The sequence below is a fragment of the Oncorhynchus gorbuscha genome, unplaced genomic scaffold, assembly GCF_021184085.1.
Source record: "Oncorhynchus gorbuscha isolate QuinsamMale2020 ecotype Even-year unplaced genomic scaffold, OgorEven_v1.0 Un_scaffold_65:::fragment_4:::debris, whole genome shotgun sequence".
NCBI classification, from domain to species: Eukaryota; Metazoa; Chordata; class Actinopteri; order Salmoniformes; family Salmonidae; genus Oncorhynchus; species Oncorhynchus gorbuscha.
This window is the reverse complement of record NW_025745472.1, coordinates 200,964-219,850: the sequence shown is the minus strand read 5'-3', so window position 1 is coordinate 219,850 and position 18,887 is coordinate 200,964. Positions and strand designations below refer to the sequence as shown.

Here is an 18,887-nt window from a genome sequence, read left to right as displayed (position 1 = left end):
CAGAGGGGGGTTAGTAATCTAAGGGTCACCGCTGGGGAGAGGAGAACAGAGGGGGGTTAGTAATCTAAGGGTCACCGCTGGGGAGAGGAGAACAGAGGGGGGTTAGTAATCTAAGGGTCACCGCTGGGGAGAGGAGAACAGAGGGGGGTTAGTAATCTAAGGGTCACCGCTGGGGAGAGGAGAACAGAGGGGGGTTAGTAATCTAAGGGTCACCGCTGGGGAGAGGAGAACAGAGGGGGTTAGTAATCTAAGGGTCACCGCTGGGGAGAGGAGAACAGAGGGGGGTTAGTAATCTAAGGGTCACCGCTGGGGAGAGGAGAACAGAGGGGGGGGGGATAGTAATCTAAGGGTCACCGCTGGGGAGAGGAGAACAGAGGGGGGTTAGTAATCTAAGGGTCACCGCTGGGGAGAGGAGAACAGAGGGGGGTTAGTAATCTAAGGGTCACCGCTGGGGAGAGGAGAACAGAGGGGGTTAGTAATCTAAGGGTCACCGCTGGGGAGAGGAGAACAGAGGGGGGTTAGTAATCTAAGGGTCACCGCTGGGGAGAGGAGAACAGAGGGGGGTTAGTAATCTAAGGGTCACCGCTGGGGAGAGGAGAACAGAGGGGGGGGTTAGTAATCTAAGGGTCACCGCTGGGGAGAGGAGAACAGAGGGGGTTAGTAATCTAAGGGTCACCGCTGGGGAGAGGAGAACAGGGGGGGGGGTTAGTAATCTAAGGGTCACCGCTGGGGAGAGGAGAACAGAGGGGGTTAGTAATCTAAGGGTCACCGCTGGGGAGAGGAGAACAGAGGGGGGTTAGTAATCTAAGGGTCACCGCTGGGGAGAGGAGAACAGAGGGGGGTTAGTAATCTAAGGGTCACTGCTGGGGAGAGGAGAACAGAGGGGGGTTAGTAATCTAAGGGTCACCGCTGGGGAGAGGAGAACAGAGGGGGGTTAGTAATCTAAGGGTCACCGCTGGGGAGAGGAGAACAGAGGGGGGTTAGTAATCTAAGGGAGAGGAGAACAGAGGGGGTTAGTAATCTAAGGGTCACCGCTGGGGAGAGGAGAACAGAGGGGGGGTTAGTAATCTAAGGGAGAGGAGAACAGAGGGGGAGTTAGTAATCTAAGGGTCACCGCTGGGGAGAGGAGAACAGAGGGGGGGGTTAGTAATCTAAGGGTCACCGCTGGGGAGAGGAGAACAGAGGGGGGGGTTAGTAATCTAAGGGAGAGGAGAACAGAGGGGAGTTAGTAATCTAAGGGAGAGGAGAACAGAGGGGGTTAGTAATCTAAGGGTCACCGCTGGGGAGAGGAGAACAGAGGGGGGTTAGTAATCTAAGGGTCACCGCTGGGGAGAGGAGAACAGAGGGGGTTAGTAATCTAAGGGTCACCGCTGGAGAGAGGAGAACAGAGGGGGGTTAGTAATCTAAGGGTTACCGCTGGGGGAGAGGAGAACAGAGGGGGGGGTTAGTAATCTAAGGGTCACCGCTGGGGAGAGGAGAACAGAGGGGGGTTAGTAATCTAAGGGTTACCGCTGGGGAGAGGAGAACAGAGGGGGGGGGGGGTTAGTAAATCTAAGGGTCACCGCTGGGGAGAGGAGAACAGAGGGGGGTTAGTAATCTAAGGGTCACCGCTGGAGAGAGGAGAACAGTGGGGGGGGGGGGGGGGTTAGTAATCTAAGGGTCACCGCTGGGGAGAGGAGAACAGGGGGGGGGGGGTTGGGGAGAGGAGAACAGAAGGGGAGTTAGTAATCTAAGGGTCACCGCTGGGGAGAGGAGAACAGAGGGGGGTTAGTAATCTATGGGTCACCGCTGGGGAGAGGAGAACAGAGGGGGGTTAGTAATCTAAGGGAGAGGAGAACAGGGGGGTTAGTAATCTAAGGGTCACCGCTTGGGAGAGAGAACAGAGGGGGTTAGAGGGTCACTTGGGAGAGAGAACAGGGGGGTTAGTAATCTAAGGGTCACCGCTGGGGAGAGGAGAACAGAGGGGGGGGTTAGTAATCTAAGGGTCACCGCTGGGGAGAGGAGAACAGTGGGGGGGTTAGTAATCTAAGGGTCACCGCTGGGGAGAGGAGAACAGTGGGGGGGTTAGTAATCTCAGCACCCAGAACTAAATCAGAGACTTAATTTTCAACATGTTTATGTCAAGGCTGTAACGTTAGACTAGGGTTTTTTAAATGCACAGTACAGTGTTTGTTTGCAGTTCAGTCCTTGCGCTGTTCTATGTTATGTCATGTCTCATGTTCTGTGTGGACCCCAGGAAGAGTAGCTGCTGCTTTCACAACAGCTGATGGGCATCCTAATAAAATACCAAAATACCATTTCAATGTAGACCTACAGTACCAGTCAAACGTTTGGACACACCGACTCATTCAAATGGTTTTCTTTATTTTACTATTTTATACATTGTAGAATAACAGTGAAGAAATCAAAACTATGAAATAACACATATGGAATCATGTAGTAACCAAAAAAGTGTTAAACAAATCAAAATATATTTGATATTCTTCAAAGTAGCCACCCTTTGCCTTGATGACAGCTTTTCACACTCTTGGCATTCTCTCAACCAGCTTAATCTGGAATGCTTTTCTAACAGTCTTGAAGGAGTTTCCATATATGCTGAGCATTTGTTATTTGCTTTTCCTTCACTCTGCGGTCCAACTCATCCCAAACTATCTCAATTGGGGCGGCAGGGTAGCCTAGTGGTTAGAGCGTTGGACTAGTAACTGGAAGGTTGCAAGCTGACAAGGTACACATCTGTTGTTCTGCCCCTGAACAGGCAGTTAACCCACTGTTCCTAGACCAGTTAACCCACTGTTCCTAGGCCGTCATTGTAAATAAGAATTTGTTCTGAACTGACTTGCCTAGTAAAATAAAAGTAAAATACATGTATTAATTTTTGTTTAAAAGGTCAGGTGATTGTGGAGGCCAGGTCATCTGATGCAGCACTCCATCACTCTCCTTCTTGGTCAAATAGCCCTCATGCAGCCTGGGACTACGAGTGCATATCAATCTAAAGAGGCTCATATGAATATTATATTAATAATATTATATTATTACAAACTAAATGTGTAGAAATATAGCCAAACATGTTATCTAAGCTTATTTAAAAAATCAACAACACTCCACATACTCATCCACACAGCCAAACTAAAAACTAAAAATTGAGTTTTTCTGCCATGCACCCATATTCAGTATAACCCCCTAAGGACTACATTACCCAGACATACCTTTGGGCTTCCCAGCTGGATGGCTTTTGCAGGCGTTGAGCATGGCCTGTTTCTTCTGGACCTCAGTGATAGAGAATCCTAGAGGTGGAAACCACATAGGTCATAGGTCATTGTGGATATCACAGATTCATTCTGCCAGGGCCACCTATCAATACCCAGCTTTTCAGAGTGAACGGAATAACACAAGACCAGATTGTTGGATGAGAAAGTTTCAGGAGCATCCATATGCTTTGTTTTCCAGGGGGACCTGACTGGATCAGGGTTAGGAAGGCAGACAGCCTCAGAGAAAGAGCCCACTGAATTTCCAACCAGAACCCTCCACACATCACAGATCCCAGACAAAAACCCTGAGACTACGGCAGAGAAGCGGACAGCTGAGATGGATTGATGGGCCTTTTGCCTGTTTATCTGAGGGATCAATGACACTCTGAGACATTAGCATACCCTTCTCTTCCTGGTGGTTCTCTGACCACAGCCCCAACAGCTGTTTCAACTACTATTGCAGCATTAGAGAGACAGGAGGACCAAACTCACATTTGACTAAACAGGAAAGGAAACACAGCCAGTGGCTTTAAGCTGACTAGCAATAACACAGGTCGCCAGTTCATCACATACCTTTTTTCAAACGGAGGCGTACAACCATGACAGAGAGGGTTAACTGACAGTTATCACTAAGGCAACGGGGCGAAGCCTCCTCACCTGTCTCGCGGTCGTGCTGTACCTGCCTCCTCACCTGTCTCGCGGTCGTGCTGTACCTGCCTCCTCACCTGTCTCGCGGTCGTGCTGTATCTGCCTCCTCACCTGTCTCGCGGTCGTGCTGTACCTGCCTCCTCACCTGTCTCGCGGTCGTGCTGTATCTGCCTCCTCACCTGTCTCGCGGTCGTGCTGTACCTGCCTCCTCACCTGTCTCGCGGTCGTGCTGTATCTGCCTCCTCACCTGTCTCGCGGTCGTGCTGTACCTGCCTCCTCACCTGTCTCGCGGTCGTGCTGTACCTGCCTCCTCACCTGTCTCGCGGTCGTGCTGTACCTGCCTCCTCACCTGTCTCGCGGTCGTGCTGTACCTGCCTCCTCACCTGTCTCGCGGTCGTGCTGTACCTGCCTCCTCACCTGTCTCGCGGTCGTGCTGTACCTGCCTCCTCACCTGTCTCGCGGTCGTGCTGTACCTGCCTCCTCACCTGTCTCGCGGTCGTGCTGTATCTGCCTCCTCACCTGTCTCGCGGTCGTGCTATACCTGCCTCCTCACCTGTCTCGCGGTCGTGCTGTACCTGCCTCCTCACCTGTCTCGCGGTCGTGCTGTACCTGCCTCCTCACCTGTCTCGCGGTCGTGCTGTACCTGCCTCCTCACCTGTCTAGCGGTCGTGCTGTACCTGCCTCCTCACCTGTCTCGCGGTCGTGCTGTACCTGCCTCCTCACCTGTCTCGCGGTCGTGCTGTACCTGCCTCCTCACCTGTCTCGCGGTCGTGCTGCACCTGCCTCCTCTCGTCCTGGAAGGCTCGGACCCAGCGTTGTTTCTGCTCAGGCTTCTTGGCACACAGCAGGTGGACCTCGTCACCCGCCAGCGAGCACAGTTTCAGAGCGTTCTTCACCGACACGTTGAAGTCCTTCTCCTTCCCGTCCTCCACATCCACCACCTCCATCTGGTCCATGTCCATACGACCCTTATAGTACAGCATGTCCCTGCGCAGGAGGTCCTAGAGGGATACAGGGAAGTGTTACTAACCCTAACAGTACAGCATGTCCCTGAGCAGGAGGGCCTAGCATGTCTCTGTGCAGGAGGGCCTAGCATGTCCCTGTGCAGGAGGGCCTAGCATGTCCTTGTGCAGGAGGGCCTAGCATGTCCCTGAGCAGGAGGTCCTAGTGGGATACAGGGAAGTGTTACTAACCCTAACAGTACAGCATGTCCCTGCGCAGGAGGTCCTAAAGGGATACAGGGAAGTGTTACTAACCCTAACAGTACAGCATGTCCCTGAGCAGGAGGGCCTAGCATGTCCCTGCGCAGGAGGTCCTAGAGGGATACAGGGAAGTGTTGCTAACCCTGAGGCGTACATGGTCAGGGAAGGGTTGGAGTTTTTACAGCATTGCTCACCTTTTTGCAGTAGACCATCTGGTGGTCGAAGAGGAAGAACATGCGCTGCTGGCTCCTAGCCTGAGGCTGGGAGATCTTGGTCAGCTCTCCAGAGAAGATCAGATCTGAACTTTTACTGAGGATATCTTCTCCCTGACCATGTTTAAACCCACACAATAAATATATGTCAGAGCCTGCAGAGATACATACGGGGGGGGGGGCATGAGATACAGAGATTGTTCATCCAACAGATGTGTATTGTATAGCTAGGGCCCGGAGTTGGTCCTGACTTCAGGCCTGGTTTCCAGATCAAGTCACCTGGTCAGAAAAAAACCTGACCCCTAGTCATGGATTCTGTTCCATGACCCATGATGCACTTTTCCTCACCTCCCAGTCCTCTATGGAGCACTGCCATTGGGCGATCTTGTCGATGTTCTCCAGGCGTCGCTTCCTCTCGTTGATCAGCCTGGCCACGTTCTTCATGGCGTTCAAGGCAGCCTCCACGTCCCTATAGTCCCTGATCCCAGAACAGATGACCATGTTAGACTCTATGCCTCTATCTCTACTTCCTTTCTCTCTCACATCACACTGTATCTTATAAAAGCTTTGTTTTATATAAAAGTCACTAATATGGCTGCCAATTTACAATCTGAGAACAACTAAATATACTATCAGTGTCAATACCACTGCTGTACGTGAATTAGGTGTAGGTTAGACTGTACAGTAGAATGTGTGTGCTGGTTTACAGTACCTGTGCCTGGGGTTGGTGTATTTCAGTAGCTCGGCCAGCTGCAGAGGGTACTTACCTGTGCTGGGGGTTGGTGTATTTCAGTAGCTCGGCCAGCTGCAGAGGGTACTTGCAGATCTTCTGAACGGGCGTGAGCAGGAACCCATCCAGCGAGATGTCAATCATCTTCTGCAGCAGACGACAAGCTTCGAAGAAGAAAACGTACTTGTTGGTCTTCATCCGCCTGGACAACTGCACACAGGCGTTGGGGTGGTTGTTACAGTACTCCGAGTAGATCTGGAAGTCTGTTTGCTGAGGAGGGAGAGGAAGAGTCAGGACGCGTTAACATGGCGGTTTGAAACGATGAAAATTAGGCTCTAGAGAGGTTTCTTGACTTTGATCCCTAACGTAAACTGCTGGTGATCCTTCTACATTTTGGAAAACGGTAATCGTACAAATTCCTCCTCTTCTTCCATGACTAAGCAAGTTCTGTCTGACTCTGGCCTCCTAACTGAGAAGAATGGAATAAGTCAGGCCGCAGGAGACAAATAGGTCCTGTTGTATATTAGCATGTTTCCAATTCACCATGCAGTTCTGTCGTGTGGGTGTTTGCCATTAATCCCCTGTCAAGTGTGTGTTCCCCCTCTACAGGCCGATGGAGAATAAGGTTAAAAGGCAGACAAGCTCAGAGGCCAACTGGGAGGGACTGGAACGGCAGCACACAGTATTTAGACTTGTGTTTACCATGCTGTTTGTTTCTTTAGTTTGAATGATCAGAATTCATTTTGGTAGAAAATGTTCTGTACATTTTTGTATCCAGAAGAATAACAAATGAATGGATTATGATTTTTCAAATCAAAGTTTATTTGTCACATGCGCCGAATACAAGACCTTACAGTGAAATGCTTACTTACAGGCTCTGACCAATAGTGCAAAAAAAAAAGGTATTAGGTGAACAATAGGTAAGTAAAGAAATAAAACAACAGTAAAAAGACAGGCTATATACAGTAGTGAGGCTATAAAAGTAGCGAGTCTACATACAGACACTGGTTAGTCAGGCTGATTGAGGTGGTATGTACATGTAGATATGGTTAAAGTGACTATGCATATCTGATGAACAGAGAGTAGCAGTAGCGTAAAAGAGGGGTTGGTGGGTGGCGGGACACAATGCAGATAGCCTGGTTAGTCAATTAGAACAACTTGAATCAAACTCTGGACATTCGATTTGTCTGCGTCAAGACTAACATTTCACCAATCTCCATTGTGGCTAAAGGATTAGAATGTAATTTGGGACAATTCTATTGGACAATTTAGCCACTACAGATGCTTTAAGTCTGCATTTTCTCTCGGCAGGCTTTTTATTTGAAAGAAACAGTGGTTTAATTGACACCGGTCAGTCAATCGGATACTCTTCCCTCTGCCTGCCTCACCGGTCAGTCAATCAGATACTCTTCCCTCTGCCTGCCTCACCGGTCAGTCAATCGGATACTCTTCCCTCTGCCTGCCTCACCCAGTCTGCTCTGCCTGCCTCACCGGTCAGTCAATCGGATACTTTTCCCTCTGCCTGCCTCACCGGTCAGTCAATCGGATACTCTTCCCTCTGCCTGCCTCACCGGTCAGTCAATCGGATACTCTTCCCTCTGCCTGCCTCACCGGTCAGTCAATCAGATACTCTTCCCTCTGCCTGCCTCACCGGTCAGTCAATCGGATACTCTTCCCTCTGCCTGCCTCACCGGTCAGTCAATCGGATACTCTTCCCTCTGCCTGCCTCACCGGTCAGTCAATCGGATACTCTTCCCTCTGCCTGCCTCACCGGTCAGTCAATCGGATACTCTTCCCTCTGCCTGCCTCACCGGTCAGTCAATCGGATACTCTTCCCTCTGCCTGCCTCACCGGTCAGTCAATCGGATACTCTTCCCTCTGCCTGCCTCACCGGTCAGTCAATCAGATACTCTTCCCTCTGCCTGCCTCTAGCTGACTCAACATTTTACTATCTTTGATGTGCTTGATGCCTTGCTTAAGATTGATGTAAAAGAAACTCCCCTTGGGCAGATATGCTTGATCCATTGTTTTGCTCCAGCTTTCTGCCCCGCTGATTGCTGAATCATTAAGCCATATTTTCTACCTGATGATTATATCTGATACTATCCCCATGGTTTTAATGACGACCCATGTACTCCCCCTAACCTGACCATTATATCTGATACTATCCCCAAGGTTTTAATGACGACCCATGTACTCCCCCTAACCTGACCATTATATCTGATACTATCCCCAAGGTTTTAATGACGACCCATGTACTCCCCCTAACCTGACCCTTATATCTGATACTATCTGTTACTATCCCCAAGGGTCACCACCTTCATAAAGTGACCTAAATAATTATCCCTCTATTTATAAACTTTCTTGCCTAGCTAAAATATTAGAATCCTTGATTCATTCTCAGCTAAGAGCTTTCTTATCTTTGAAATGTATTCTAAACGTACATCAGTCGGGTTTTAGACCAGGTCATCTCTGCTGCATCCCTAGTTTCAATGATGTGGTTAATGGATAAAAGGCAACATTGTGCTGCCCTCTTCATAGACCTGTCAAAGGCTTTCGATACTGTGGACCACTCATTGCTAATCCAGAGGCTTTCCTCAATTGGCCTGGACCAGGCTGCATGTAACTGCTTTAAAAATTACTTGACCGATAGAACACAATGTGTATCTACTGACAGTGTTAAATCAGGTCTCCTGGATATTACGAAAGGTGTCCCGCAGGGGTCGATTCTGGGTCCTGTACTTCTTACTGTTTATATGATCAAAATCAACTTGTCTGTAGACAATTGTAAACAAGCACTTGTATGCTGATGATACTGTTGTGTATGCTATTGCTCCCACGGTTGACCAGGCTCTATCTGAACTACAGTTTGCCTTCATTGTACTTTGGATGGTGTCCATATTGACTGTGTCCCTGCTTAAAAATATCTGGACATCTAGATAGATGAAAAGCTGTCTTTAAAAAGCATATTGACGAGTTAGTAAAATAAATTGAAAGTTAAAACGGGCTTCTTCTGTAGAAATAGGTCCTGCCTCTCGCTAAATAGTAGAAAGCAGACTTTTCAGTCGCTGTTCCTATCGGTCCTAGACGATGGCGACATCGTCTATAGGAACGCAGCTGCCACTTCATTAAAGCCATAGGATGCAGTTTATCATAGAGCACTGTGCTTTATTATGGGTAAACAGTTTTAGTACTCATCACTGCATTCCTCTGTGATGTCATCACTGCATTCCTCTGTGATGTCATCACTGCATTCCTCTGTGATGTCATCACTGCATTCCTCTGTGATGTCATCACTGCTTTCTCTACCAGACACTTGGTTGGCCCTCTGTGATGTCACACTGCATTCTCTACCAGAAACTTGGTTGGCCCTCTGTGATGTCACACTGCATTCTCTACCAGGAAGTTAGTTGGCCCTCTGTGATGTCACACTGCATTCTCTACCAGGAAGTTAGTTGGCCCTCTGTGATGTCACACTGCATTCTCTACCAGACACTTGGTTGGCCCTCTGTGATGTCACACTGCATTCTCTACCAGGAAGTTAGTTGGCCCTCTGTGATGTCACACTGCATTCTCTACCAGGAAGTTAGTTGGCCCTCTGTGATGTCATCACTGCATTCTCTACCAGGAAGTTAGTTGGCCCTCTGTGATGTCACACTGCATTCTCTACCAGGAAGTTAGTTGGCCCTCTGTGATGTCATCACTGCATTCTCTACCAGGAAGTTAGTTGGCCCTCTGTGATGTCACACTGCATTCTCTACCAGGAAGTTAGTTGGCCCTCTGTGATGTCACACTGCATTCTCTACCAGGAAGTTAGTTGGCCCTCTGTGATGTCATCACTGCATTCTCTACCAGGAAGTTAGTTGGCCCTCTGTGATGTCACACTGCATTCTCTACCAGGAAGTTAGTTGGCCCTCTGTGATGTCACACTGCATTCTCTACCAGGAAGTTCGTTGGCCCTCTGTGATGATGCATTCTCTCTGTGATGTCACTGCATTCTCTACCAGGAAGTTAGTTGGCCCTCTGTGATGTCATCACTGCATGTCACTTTCTCTACCAGGAAGTTAGTTGGCCCTCTGTGATGTCACACTGCATTCTCTACCAGGAAGTTAGTTGGCCCTCTGTGATGTCACACTGCATTCTCTACCAGGAAGTTAGTTGGCCCTCTGTGATGTCACTGCACTGCATTGGCCCTCTACCAGGAAGTTAGTTGGCCCTCTGTGATGTCACACTGCATTCTCTACCAGGAAGTTAGTTGGCCCTCTGTGATGTCACACTGCATTCTCTACCAGGAAGTTAGTTGGCCCTCTGTGATGTCATCACTGCATTTTCTACCAGGAAGTTAGTTGGCCCTCTGTGATGTCACACTGCATTCTCTACCAGGAAGTTAGTTGGCCCTCTGTGATGTCACACTGCATTCTCTACCAGGAAGTTAGTTGGCCCTCTGTGATGTCACACTGCATTCTCTACCAGGAAGTTAGTTGGCCCTCTTTGATGTCACATAGGTTGATACATTGCTATGTTATCATTTATAAAGCCCTTTTTATAAAAAGTTCCACTGTCCCTAATATCTTTAGCAAACTTTAGACATACAACTTACCACACCCGGTCTCAGGGATGGTTAACTCAAAACATTCCTTTGATTGAGGTTCTTATAACTGATAAATGAGATGTTCTGGTGCCTCTGGGTCAATTCAGAAAGATAATCGAGGACCTTGTAACTGATGAATGTGTTTGTTCTGGTGCCTCTAGGTCAATTCAGAAAGATAATCGAGGACCTTGTAACTGATGAATGTGTTTGTTCTGGTGCCTCTAGGTCAACTCAGAAAGATAATCGAGGACCTTGTAACTGATGAATGTGTTTGTTCTGGTGCCTCTAGGTCAATTCAGAAAGATAATCGAGGACCTTGTAACTGATGAATGTGTTTGTTCTGGTGCCTCTAGGTCAACTCAGAAAGATAATTGAGGACCTTGTAACTGATGAATGTGTTTGTTCTGGTGCCTCTAGGTCAATTCAGAAAGATAATCGAGGACCTTGTAATACAGTAACGAGGGGATTCATAGGTCACAATCAAAGCACACATTCATTTCAGATGTTACGTCATGTATAAGATGCTATATACTCACCATATTGCTTTTTATTTGATTTATTTGATTCATCTTGCTCCTCTGCACCCCAGTGCCACTACTCATCCCCTGCACATCTATCACCCCAGTGTTTAATTTGCCATACCGTAATCATTTCTCCACTGTGGCCTATTTATTACCTCACCCCCCCCCCCTCATTTGCACACACTGTATATAGACTTTCTCTACTGTATTATTGACTGTACGCTTGTTTATTCTATGTGTAACTCTGTGTTGTTGTTTGTGTTGCACTGCTATGCTTTATATTGGCCAGGTCGCAGTTGTAAATGAGAAATTGTTTTCAACTTGCCTACCTGATTAAATAAAGGAGAAATAAAATAAAATAAATAAAATGTCATGTTTCCGACAACTTTACTCAGGCCATAGGACACAGGTCAGGTGAAGTCAGCGCCACAGTGTGTTTGTCACGATCGTCATCAGGAGAGGACCAAAATGCAGCGTGGTTTGTGTTCATGGTGATTTTTTAATTAAAGAAAGCACTGAACACTGTATACAAACTATACAAAACAATAAACGAATAACGACCGTGAAGCTATAATGACAACTGTGCTGAACACAAGCAACTAACATAGACAATCACCCACAACCCACAATGACAAAACAGGCTACCTAAATATGGCTCCCAATCAGAGACAATGACTAACACCTGCCTCTGATTGAGAACCAGATCAGGCCCAAACACAGAAACAGACAAACTAGACATGTAACATAGAATGCCCACTCAGATCACACCCTGACCAAACAAAACATAGAAACATACAAAGCAAACTATGATCAGGGTGTGACAGTGTTGAACACTACTCACATGTTCCAGGAAGCAGGATCCGATCTCGCTGAGGTGCGGCTGCTCCTTGTTGAACCTCTTCTCCAGACCTTTCAGGAACTTCTTCTGGAAGCGGTAGATGTCCTCGATGTTCCCGAAGATACACAGCAGCTGCTCCTCTGTGAACATGTCTATCCTCTTACGACACTGCTTGATGTAACCCTGAGAGGAACAGTAGACCCATGTAGACCCATGTAGACCCATGTAGTAAATTATACAGATTTTATACCCGATCTTACTCGGTCAAATATGTTAACAATTCCTAGAAATAATCAGGTTGAAAGTTGAGATGCTCTAGTCTGAACTGAGACGCTGTAGTCTGAACTGAGAGTCTGTAGTCTGAACTGAGAGTCTGTAGTCTGAACTGAGAGGCTGTATTCTGTACTGAGATGCTGTAGTCTGTACTGAGACGCTGTAGTCTGAACTGAGACTCTGTAGTCTGAACTGAGACACTGTAGTCTGAACTGAGAGGCTGTAGTCTGAACTGAGAGGCTGTATTCTGAACTGAAATGCTGTAGTCTGAACTGAGACGCTGTAGTCTGAACTGAGAGGCTGTAGTCTGAACTGAGACGCTGTAGTCTGAACTGAGAGGCTGTAGTCTGAACTGAGAGGCTGTAGTCTGAACTGAGAGGCTGTAGTCTGAACTGAGACGCTGTAGTCTGAACTGAGACGCTGTAGTCTGAACTGAGAGGCTGTAGTCTGAACTGAGAGGCTGTAGTCTGAACTGAGAGGCTGTAGTCTGAACTGAGACGCTGTAGTCTGAACTGAGAGGCTGTAGTCTGAACTGAGATGCTGTAGTCTGAACTGAGAGGCTGTAGTCTGAACTGAGAGGCTGTATTCTGAACTGAAACGCTGTAGTCTGAACTGAGACACTGTAGTCTGAACTGAGAGTCTGTAGTCTGAACTGAGAGTCTGTAGTCTGAACTGAGACGCTGTAGTCTGAACTGAGAGTCTGTAGTCTGAACTGAGAGTCTGTAGTCTGAACTGAGAGGCTGTATTCTGAACTGAGACGCTGTAGTCTGAACTGAGACGCTGTAGTCTGTACTGAGACGCTGTAGTCTGAACTGAGACGCTGTAGTCTGAACTGAGACGCTGTAGTCTGAACTGAGACGCTGTAGTCTGAACTGAGACGCTGTAATCTGAACTGAGAGGCTGTAGTCTGAACTGAGACGCTGTAGTCTGAACTGAGAGGCTGTAGTCTGAACTGAGAGGCTGTAGTCTGAACTGAGACGCTGTAGTCTGAATTGAGACGCTGTAGTCTGAACTGAGAGGCTGTAGTCTGAACTGAGACGCTGTAGTCTGAACTGAGAGGGCGTAGTCTGAACTGAGAGGCTGTAGTCTGAACTGAGAGGCTGTAGTCTGAACTGAGAGGCTGTAGTCTGAACTGAGAGGCTGTAGTCTGAACTGAGAGGCTGTAGTCAGAATTGAGAGGCTGTAGTCAGAATTGAGAGGCTGTAGTCTGAACTGAGAGGCTGTAGTCAGAATTGAGAGGCTGTAGTCAGAATTGAGAGGCTGTAGTCTGAACTGAGAGGCTGTAGTCTGAACTGAGAGGCTGTAGTCTGAACTGAGAGGCTGTAGTCTGAACTGAGAGGCTGTAGTCTGAACTGAGAGGCTGTAGTCTGAACTGAGACTCTGTAGTCTGAACTGAGAGGCTGTAGTCTGAACTGAGCTGTACTTACCTCACAGATGTCTTTGAGGTGTTTGATGTAGTCTCTCTCTGTGATCATGATCTCATTGATGACATTAGTCCTCATCTGTTCCTTACAAGGCAGGCCTGGTCCCAGAAACAGGCCCACGCCTGGCTGGTCATTCTCCCCAGCCCCAGGCTTCTCCAGCTGGGCTAAGTACTCCTCCATAGGCTCATCCTGGTTCACACGCAACTACAGGGACCAGGGAGAAAGGTACCCGTTGTTATAGAATATCCTCACTAACAGATCACTAAAGTTACGATGCAGAATGTTTTGGGGGGGACAACTGCAGCACTTACAACCCTAGCAATAATAATATATAACAAAGATAAATAAGAGAGAGTAGTTCATGTCTGTTGTCCTCAGTTCCAGAGAGAGAGAGAGCGAGCGAGAGAGACAGATGTAGAGTTAGTTTCTTACCCGGACGAAGCTCGCTGGGAACCAGCCCTCACTGTCCAGAATGCGTCCCCACCACCACTCTTTGTTGGTGGCATCCACTACCTCAATGACATCCCCCGCCTTGAAGCCCAGCTCCTGGTCGTCCATAGTGACATGGTCCCACAGCGCCTCGGCGTACACACAGCTGCCATCACTAATCAGCTGGGGAGGGACAGACAGACAGGGACAAACAGACAGACGGGACAAACAGACAGACAGGGACAAACAGACAGATGGGGACAAACAGACAGACGGGGACAAACAGACAGATGGGACAAACAGACAGACAGGGACAAACAGACAGACAGGGACAAACAGACAGACGGGGACAGACAGACAGGGACAAACAGACAGACAGGGACAAACAGACAGATGGGACAAACAGACAGACGGGTCAGTATGGGAGGATTTCATAGTGGCATAATAAAACATGGACGACATTGCAATACAAGGTAAACAAGGTTTCTAAACATTTTAAACAATTCTGACCAGGAAAAACTCTAGTTATGGGCTAACTAGGGGCCCTGAAGGTTTCCCTGATCAGGAACTCCTCTGTATGTTATTCATCCAGCATGGATGACTTTGTAAAAACCAGCTTATAAATAACCTCACTGGAAAGCAGAGTGGCTGATAGAGACAGTAGAGATATGCATGATTTACAGTATGATGTAATAGGGCTGTACAGTATCACTAAACTACAACTCATCACTCTGAAACATGACTACTGCTCACCACAGACAAGGAGTACAATGTCGTTTCAACCCAGAAATTATGACTTTGAAACAACAATGTTTCTACTCTGTAGGCTAAATTTTAGCACAGACACAACATAATCATCTTTCCACTACTGCGTTAGCTAAGCTAACTGGGTCAGGTCCTGAGTGGAAAGCATTGATTCTGTTGAGCCAAGCCACTGAGACTGAGAGGGGCTTGACAGAGATCAATGTGGAGAGAGAGAGAGAGAGTTAAAGAGCTTGATAAATGTACAACAGTCATCATATTTCACATTGCCACATACACACACGTACAGTTGATGTCAGAAGTTTACATACACCTCAGCCAAATACATTTAAACTCAGTTTTCACAATTCCTGACATTTAATCCTCGTAAAAATTACTCATCTTTTGTCAGTTCGGATCACCTCTTTATTTTAAGAATGTGACATGTCAGAATAATAGTAGAGAGAATGATTTATTTCAGCTTTTATTTCTTTCATCACATTCCCAGTGGGTCAGACGTTTACATACACTCAATTAGTATTTGGTAGCATTGCCTTTAAATTGATTAACTCGGGGCAAAGTTTCGGGTAGCCTTCCACAAGCTTCCCACAATAAGTTGGGAGCTGGTGTAACTGAGTCAGGTTTGTAGGCCTCCTTGCTCACACACACGCTTCTTCAGTTCTGCCTACAAATTTTCAACAGGATTGAGGTCAGGGCTTTGTGATGGCCACTCCAATACCTTGACTTTGTTGTCCTTAAGCTATTTTCCACAACTTTGGAAGTATGCTTGTGGTTATTGTCCATTCGGAAGACCCATTTGCAACCAAGCTTTAACTTCCTGACTGATGTCCTGAGATGTTGCTTCAATATATCCACATAATTTTTTGTCCTCATGACACCATCTATTTTGTGAAGGGCACCAGTCCCTCCTGCAGCAAAGCACCCCGACAACATGATGCTGCCACCCCCGTGCTTCACGGTTGGGATGGTGTTCTTCGGCTTGCAAGCGCCCCCCTTTTTCCTCCAAACATAACGATGGTCATTATGGCCAAACAGTTCTATTTTGGTTTCATCAGACCAGAGGACATTTCTCCAAAAAGTACAATCTTTGTCCCCATGTACAGTTGTAGTCTGGCTTTTTTATGGCGGTTTTGGAGCAGTGGCTTCTTCCTTGTTGAGCTTCCTTTCAGGTTATGTTGATATAGGACTCGTTTTACTGTGGATATAGATACGTTTGTACCCGTTTCCTCCAGCATCTTCACAAGGTCCTTTGCTGTTGTTCTGGGATTGATTTGCACTTTCTGCACCAAAGTACGTTCATCTCTAGGAGACAGAACGCGTCACCTTCCTGAGCGGTATGATGGTTGCGTGGTCCCATGGTGTTTATACTTGCGTACTATTGTTTGTACAGATCAACGTGGTACCTTCAGGCGTTTGGAAAAGGCTCCCAAGTATGAACCAGGTCTTGGCTGATTTCTTTTGATTCTCCCATGATGTCAAGCAAAGAGGCACTGAGTTTGAAGTTAAGGCCTTGAAATACATCCACAGGTACACCTCCAATTGACTCAAATTATGTCAACTAGTAACCGAAAGGTTGCAATTTCAAATCCCCGAGCTGACAAGGTACAAAACTGTCATTCTGCCCCTGAACAGGGGCCTAGTTAACTAAAGGAAGTAAAAAATAATAATAATTAGCCTATCAGAAGCTTCTAAAGCCATGACATAATTTTCTGGAATTTTCCAAGCTTTTTAAAGGCACAGTCAACTTTGTGTATGTAAACTTCTGACCCACTGGAATTGTGATACAGTGAATTATAAGTTAAATAATATGTCTGTAAACAATTGTTGGAAAAATCACTTGTGTCATTCACAAAGTAGATGTCATAACCGACTTGCCAAAACTAGCATTATAGTAGTATAGTATAGTATAGTTATAGTACGCCTTGTCCGAATGGCCCATAAAGCAGGAGCCTATTTCCTGTTTCTGCAGTGTGAGGCAGCGTGATGTACCAGTACATCCAATGGACAGGACACTAGTCTATTTCCTGTTTCTGCAGTGTGAGGCAGCATGATGTAGCAGCACATCCCATGGATAGGACAATAGTTTATCTTGGACAGAATAATAGTCTATCTCCTGTTTCTGCAGTGTGAGGCAGCATGATGTAGCAGTACATCCCCTGGACAGGACACTAGTCTATCTCCTGTTTCTGCAGTGTGAGGCAGCATGATGTAGCAGTACACCCCCTGGACAGGACACTAGTCTATCTCCTGTTTCTGTAGTGTGAGGCAGCGTGATGTACAGGACACCCCCTGGACAGGACACTAGTCTATCTCCTGTTTCTGTAGTTTGAGGCAGTGTGATTGTTGAATTTATTATGGATTTATTATGGATAAATGAATAAACAATATCCCCATTTTAAATAGAATTGTGTCTTGGTAAACTTATACTCTGTATGTTTAATAGACAATATGAGTTCATAAGAAGAAATTGTGTGACAGGAGAAAGGAGTAATAAAACCATTCCAACTGGGCAGGAACAAATGGGTTGTGGACTGTGTAAACACATAAGGTTGTTAGCCTATGGTTGACCCAACCTGAAACTTAGCTCTGGGGTTTTTAGATTAGGCAGTGAGTGCATTCCTAGGGTTTCTGTTAATTAAACCTGTCAGTTCAGTGGTGATCGATAATGTTGAGGGGTCAAACGTTATCTGGGAGTGTGTTAGTAAGATAGAATGAACTTTTCACCTTACTTTGTCCTGTCGAGTGGGGGGGGGGGGGGGGGTTCGGTTAAGACAGTGAAATGACGTCATGATCCACAGTCATGACACTAATATGTGTTATTGTTAATAATGGAAAAATAGATGGCGAGCACTAGTTTAAAGGGTACATTTAAAAAAAACTGTGGTGTATATTGATGTTCTAAACTTATTGTTCAATTTATCGTTATCGCATTAATTCCATCAATTTATCGTGAGATTTTTCTCGATAGGCCCAGTTCTACTGTCAAACATAGATCATATTATGATGTCACTTAGCCTATGTGTCTATTACTATATCTATTCTGTGGGCTACGGTGATCTATATGTCTATTTCTATGTCTATTGTGTGGGCTAAGATGATCTATGTCTCCCTGCTATAGATCCATCATCACGGTGAGGGGGACTATGGCCCTGTTGCTAGGTGACATGCCCCCACAAATCTATTCTCTCCTCTACTGGTCCTGTCATCATGATACAACTAAACACCAGAATATTTCATTTCACTGATGGTAGATATTCATCACGTGAACCAGGTTAAAGACATAATATTCTAGTATTAGCTGTACTGGAATATCAATACGAGTTTGTATACAGAAGGAAAACAGAGAAAGAATCCAAACATACACACTCTCATGTGAGTGTATCTCTGCCAGGTGGTGGATGTAAACAGGGCACTTCTCTCTGTGTGACTCCTCATCAGTAGCTCTGGGCCATGGTGGTACTGCCTGGGTCGTGGTGCTACTGCCCTGGGCCGTGGTACTACTGCCCTGGGCCGTGGTACTACTGCCCTGGGTCGTGGTACTACTGCCCTGGGCCGTGGTACTACTGCCCTGGGCCGTGGTACTACTGCCCTGGGCCGTGGTACTACTGCCCTGGGCCGTGGTACTACTGCCCTGGGCCGTGGTACTACTGCCCTGGGTCGTGGTACTACTGCCCTGGGCCGTGGTACTACTGACCTGGGCCGTGGTACTACTGACCTGGGCCGTGGTACTACTGACCTGGGCCGTGGTACTACTGCCCTGGGCCGTGGTACTACTGCCTTGGGCCGTGGTACTACTGCCCTGGGCCATGATACTGCCCCTCTCATCACCCCATGGGCCAGCCTCAGCTTCAAACCTGTCCCTGTCCTGAGCTGCCTCGTCACCCCTCACGGCAAAGCTCCAAGACAAGCACGGACTACAAAAGGAAAACCAGCCACGTCACGGACATCAACGTCTTAATTCCAGATAAACTAAACACCTTCTTTGGCGCTTTGAGGATAATACAGTGCC

The 18,887-nt window shown here is 47.0% G+C and overlaps 1 protein-coding gene across 5 annotated transcripts in view; it reads right to left on the bottom strand.

Moving 5' to 3' along the window:
* LOC124019065 (rho guanine nucleotide exchange factor 4-like) overlaps positions 1-18,887 on the bottom strand; it is a 163,127-nt gene that overhangs the window by 1,745 nt on the left and 142,495 nt on the right. For all 5 annotated transcript variants that reach the window (XM_046334421.1, XM_046334419.1, XM_046334422.1 and 2 more), the window contains 8 exons: positions 14,120-14,299; positions 13,691-13,891; positions 11,994-12,173; positions 6,078-6,310; positions 5,659-5,788; positions 5,293-5,424; positions 4,654-4,897; positions 3,207-3,284 (listed from right to left, as the gene is read on the bottom strand). In XM_046334421.1, the coding sequence (XP_046190377.1) occupies positions 3,207-3,284; positions 4,654-4,897; positions 5,293-5,424; positions 5,659-5,788; positions 6,078-6,310; positions 11,994-12,173; positions 13,691-13,891; positions 14,120-14,299 (1,378 nt within the window). The remainder of the gene's footprint in view (positions 1-3,206; positions 3,285-4,653; positions 4,898-5,292; positions 5,425-5,658; positions 5,789-6,077; positions 6,311-11,993; positions 12,174-13,690; positions 13,892-14,119; positions 14,300-18,887) is intronic.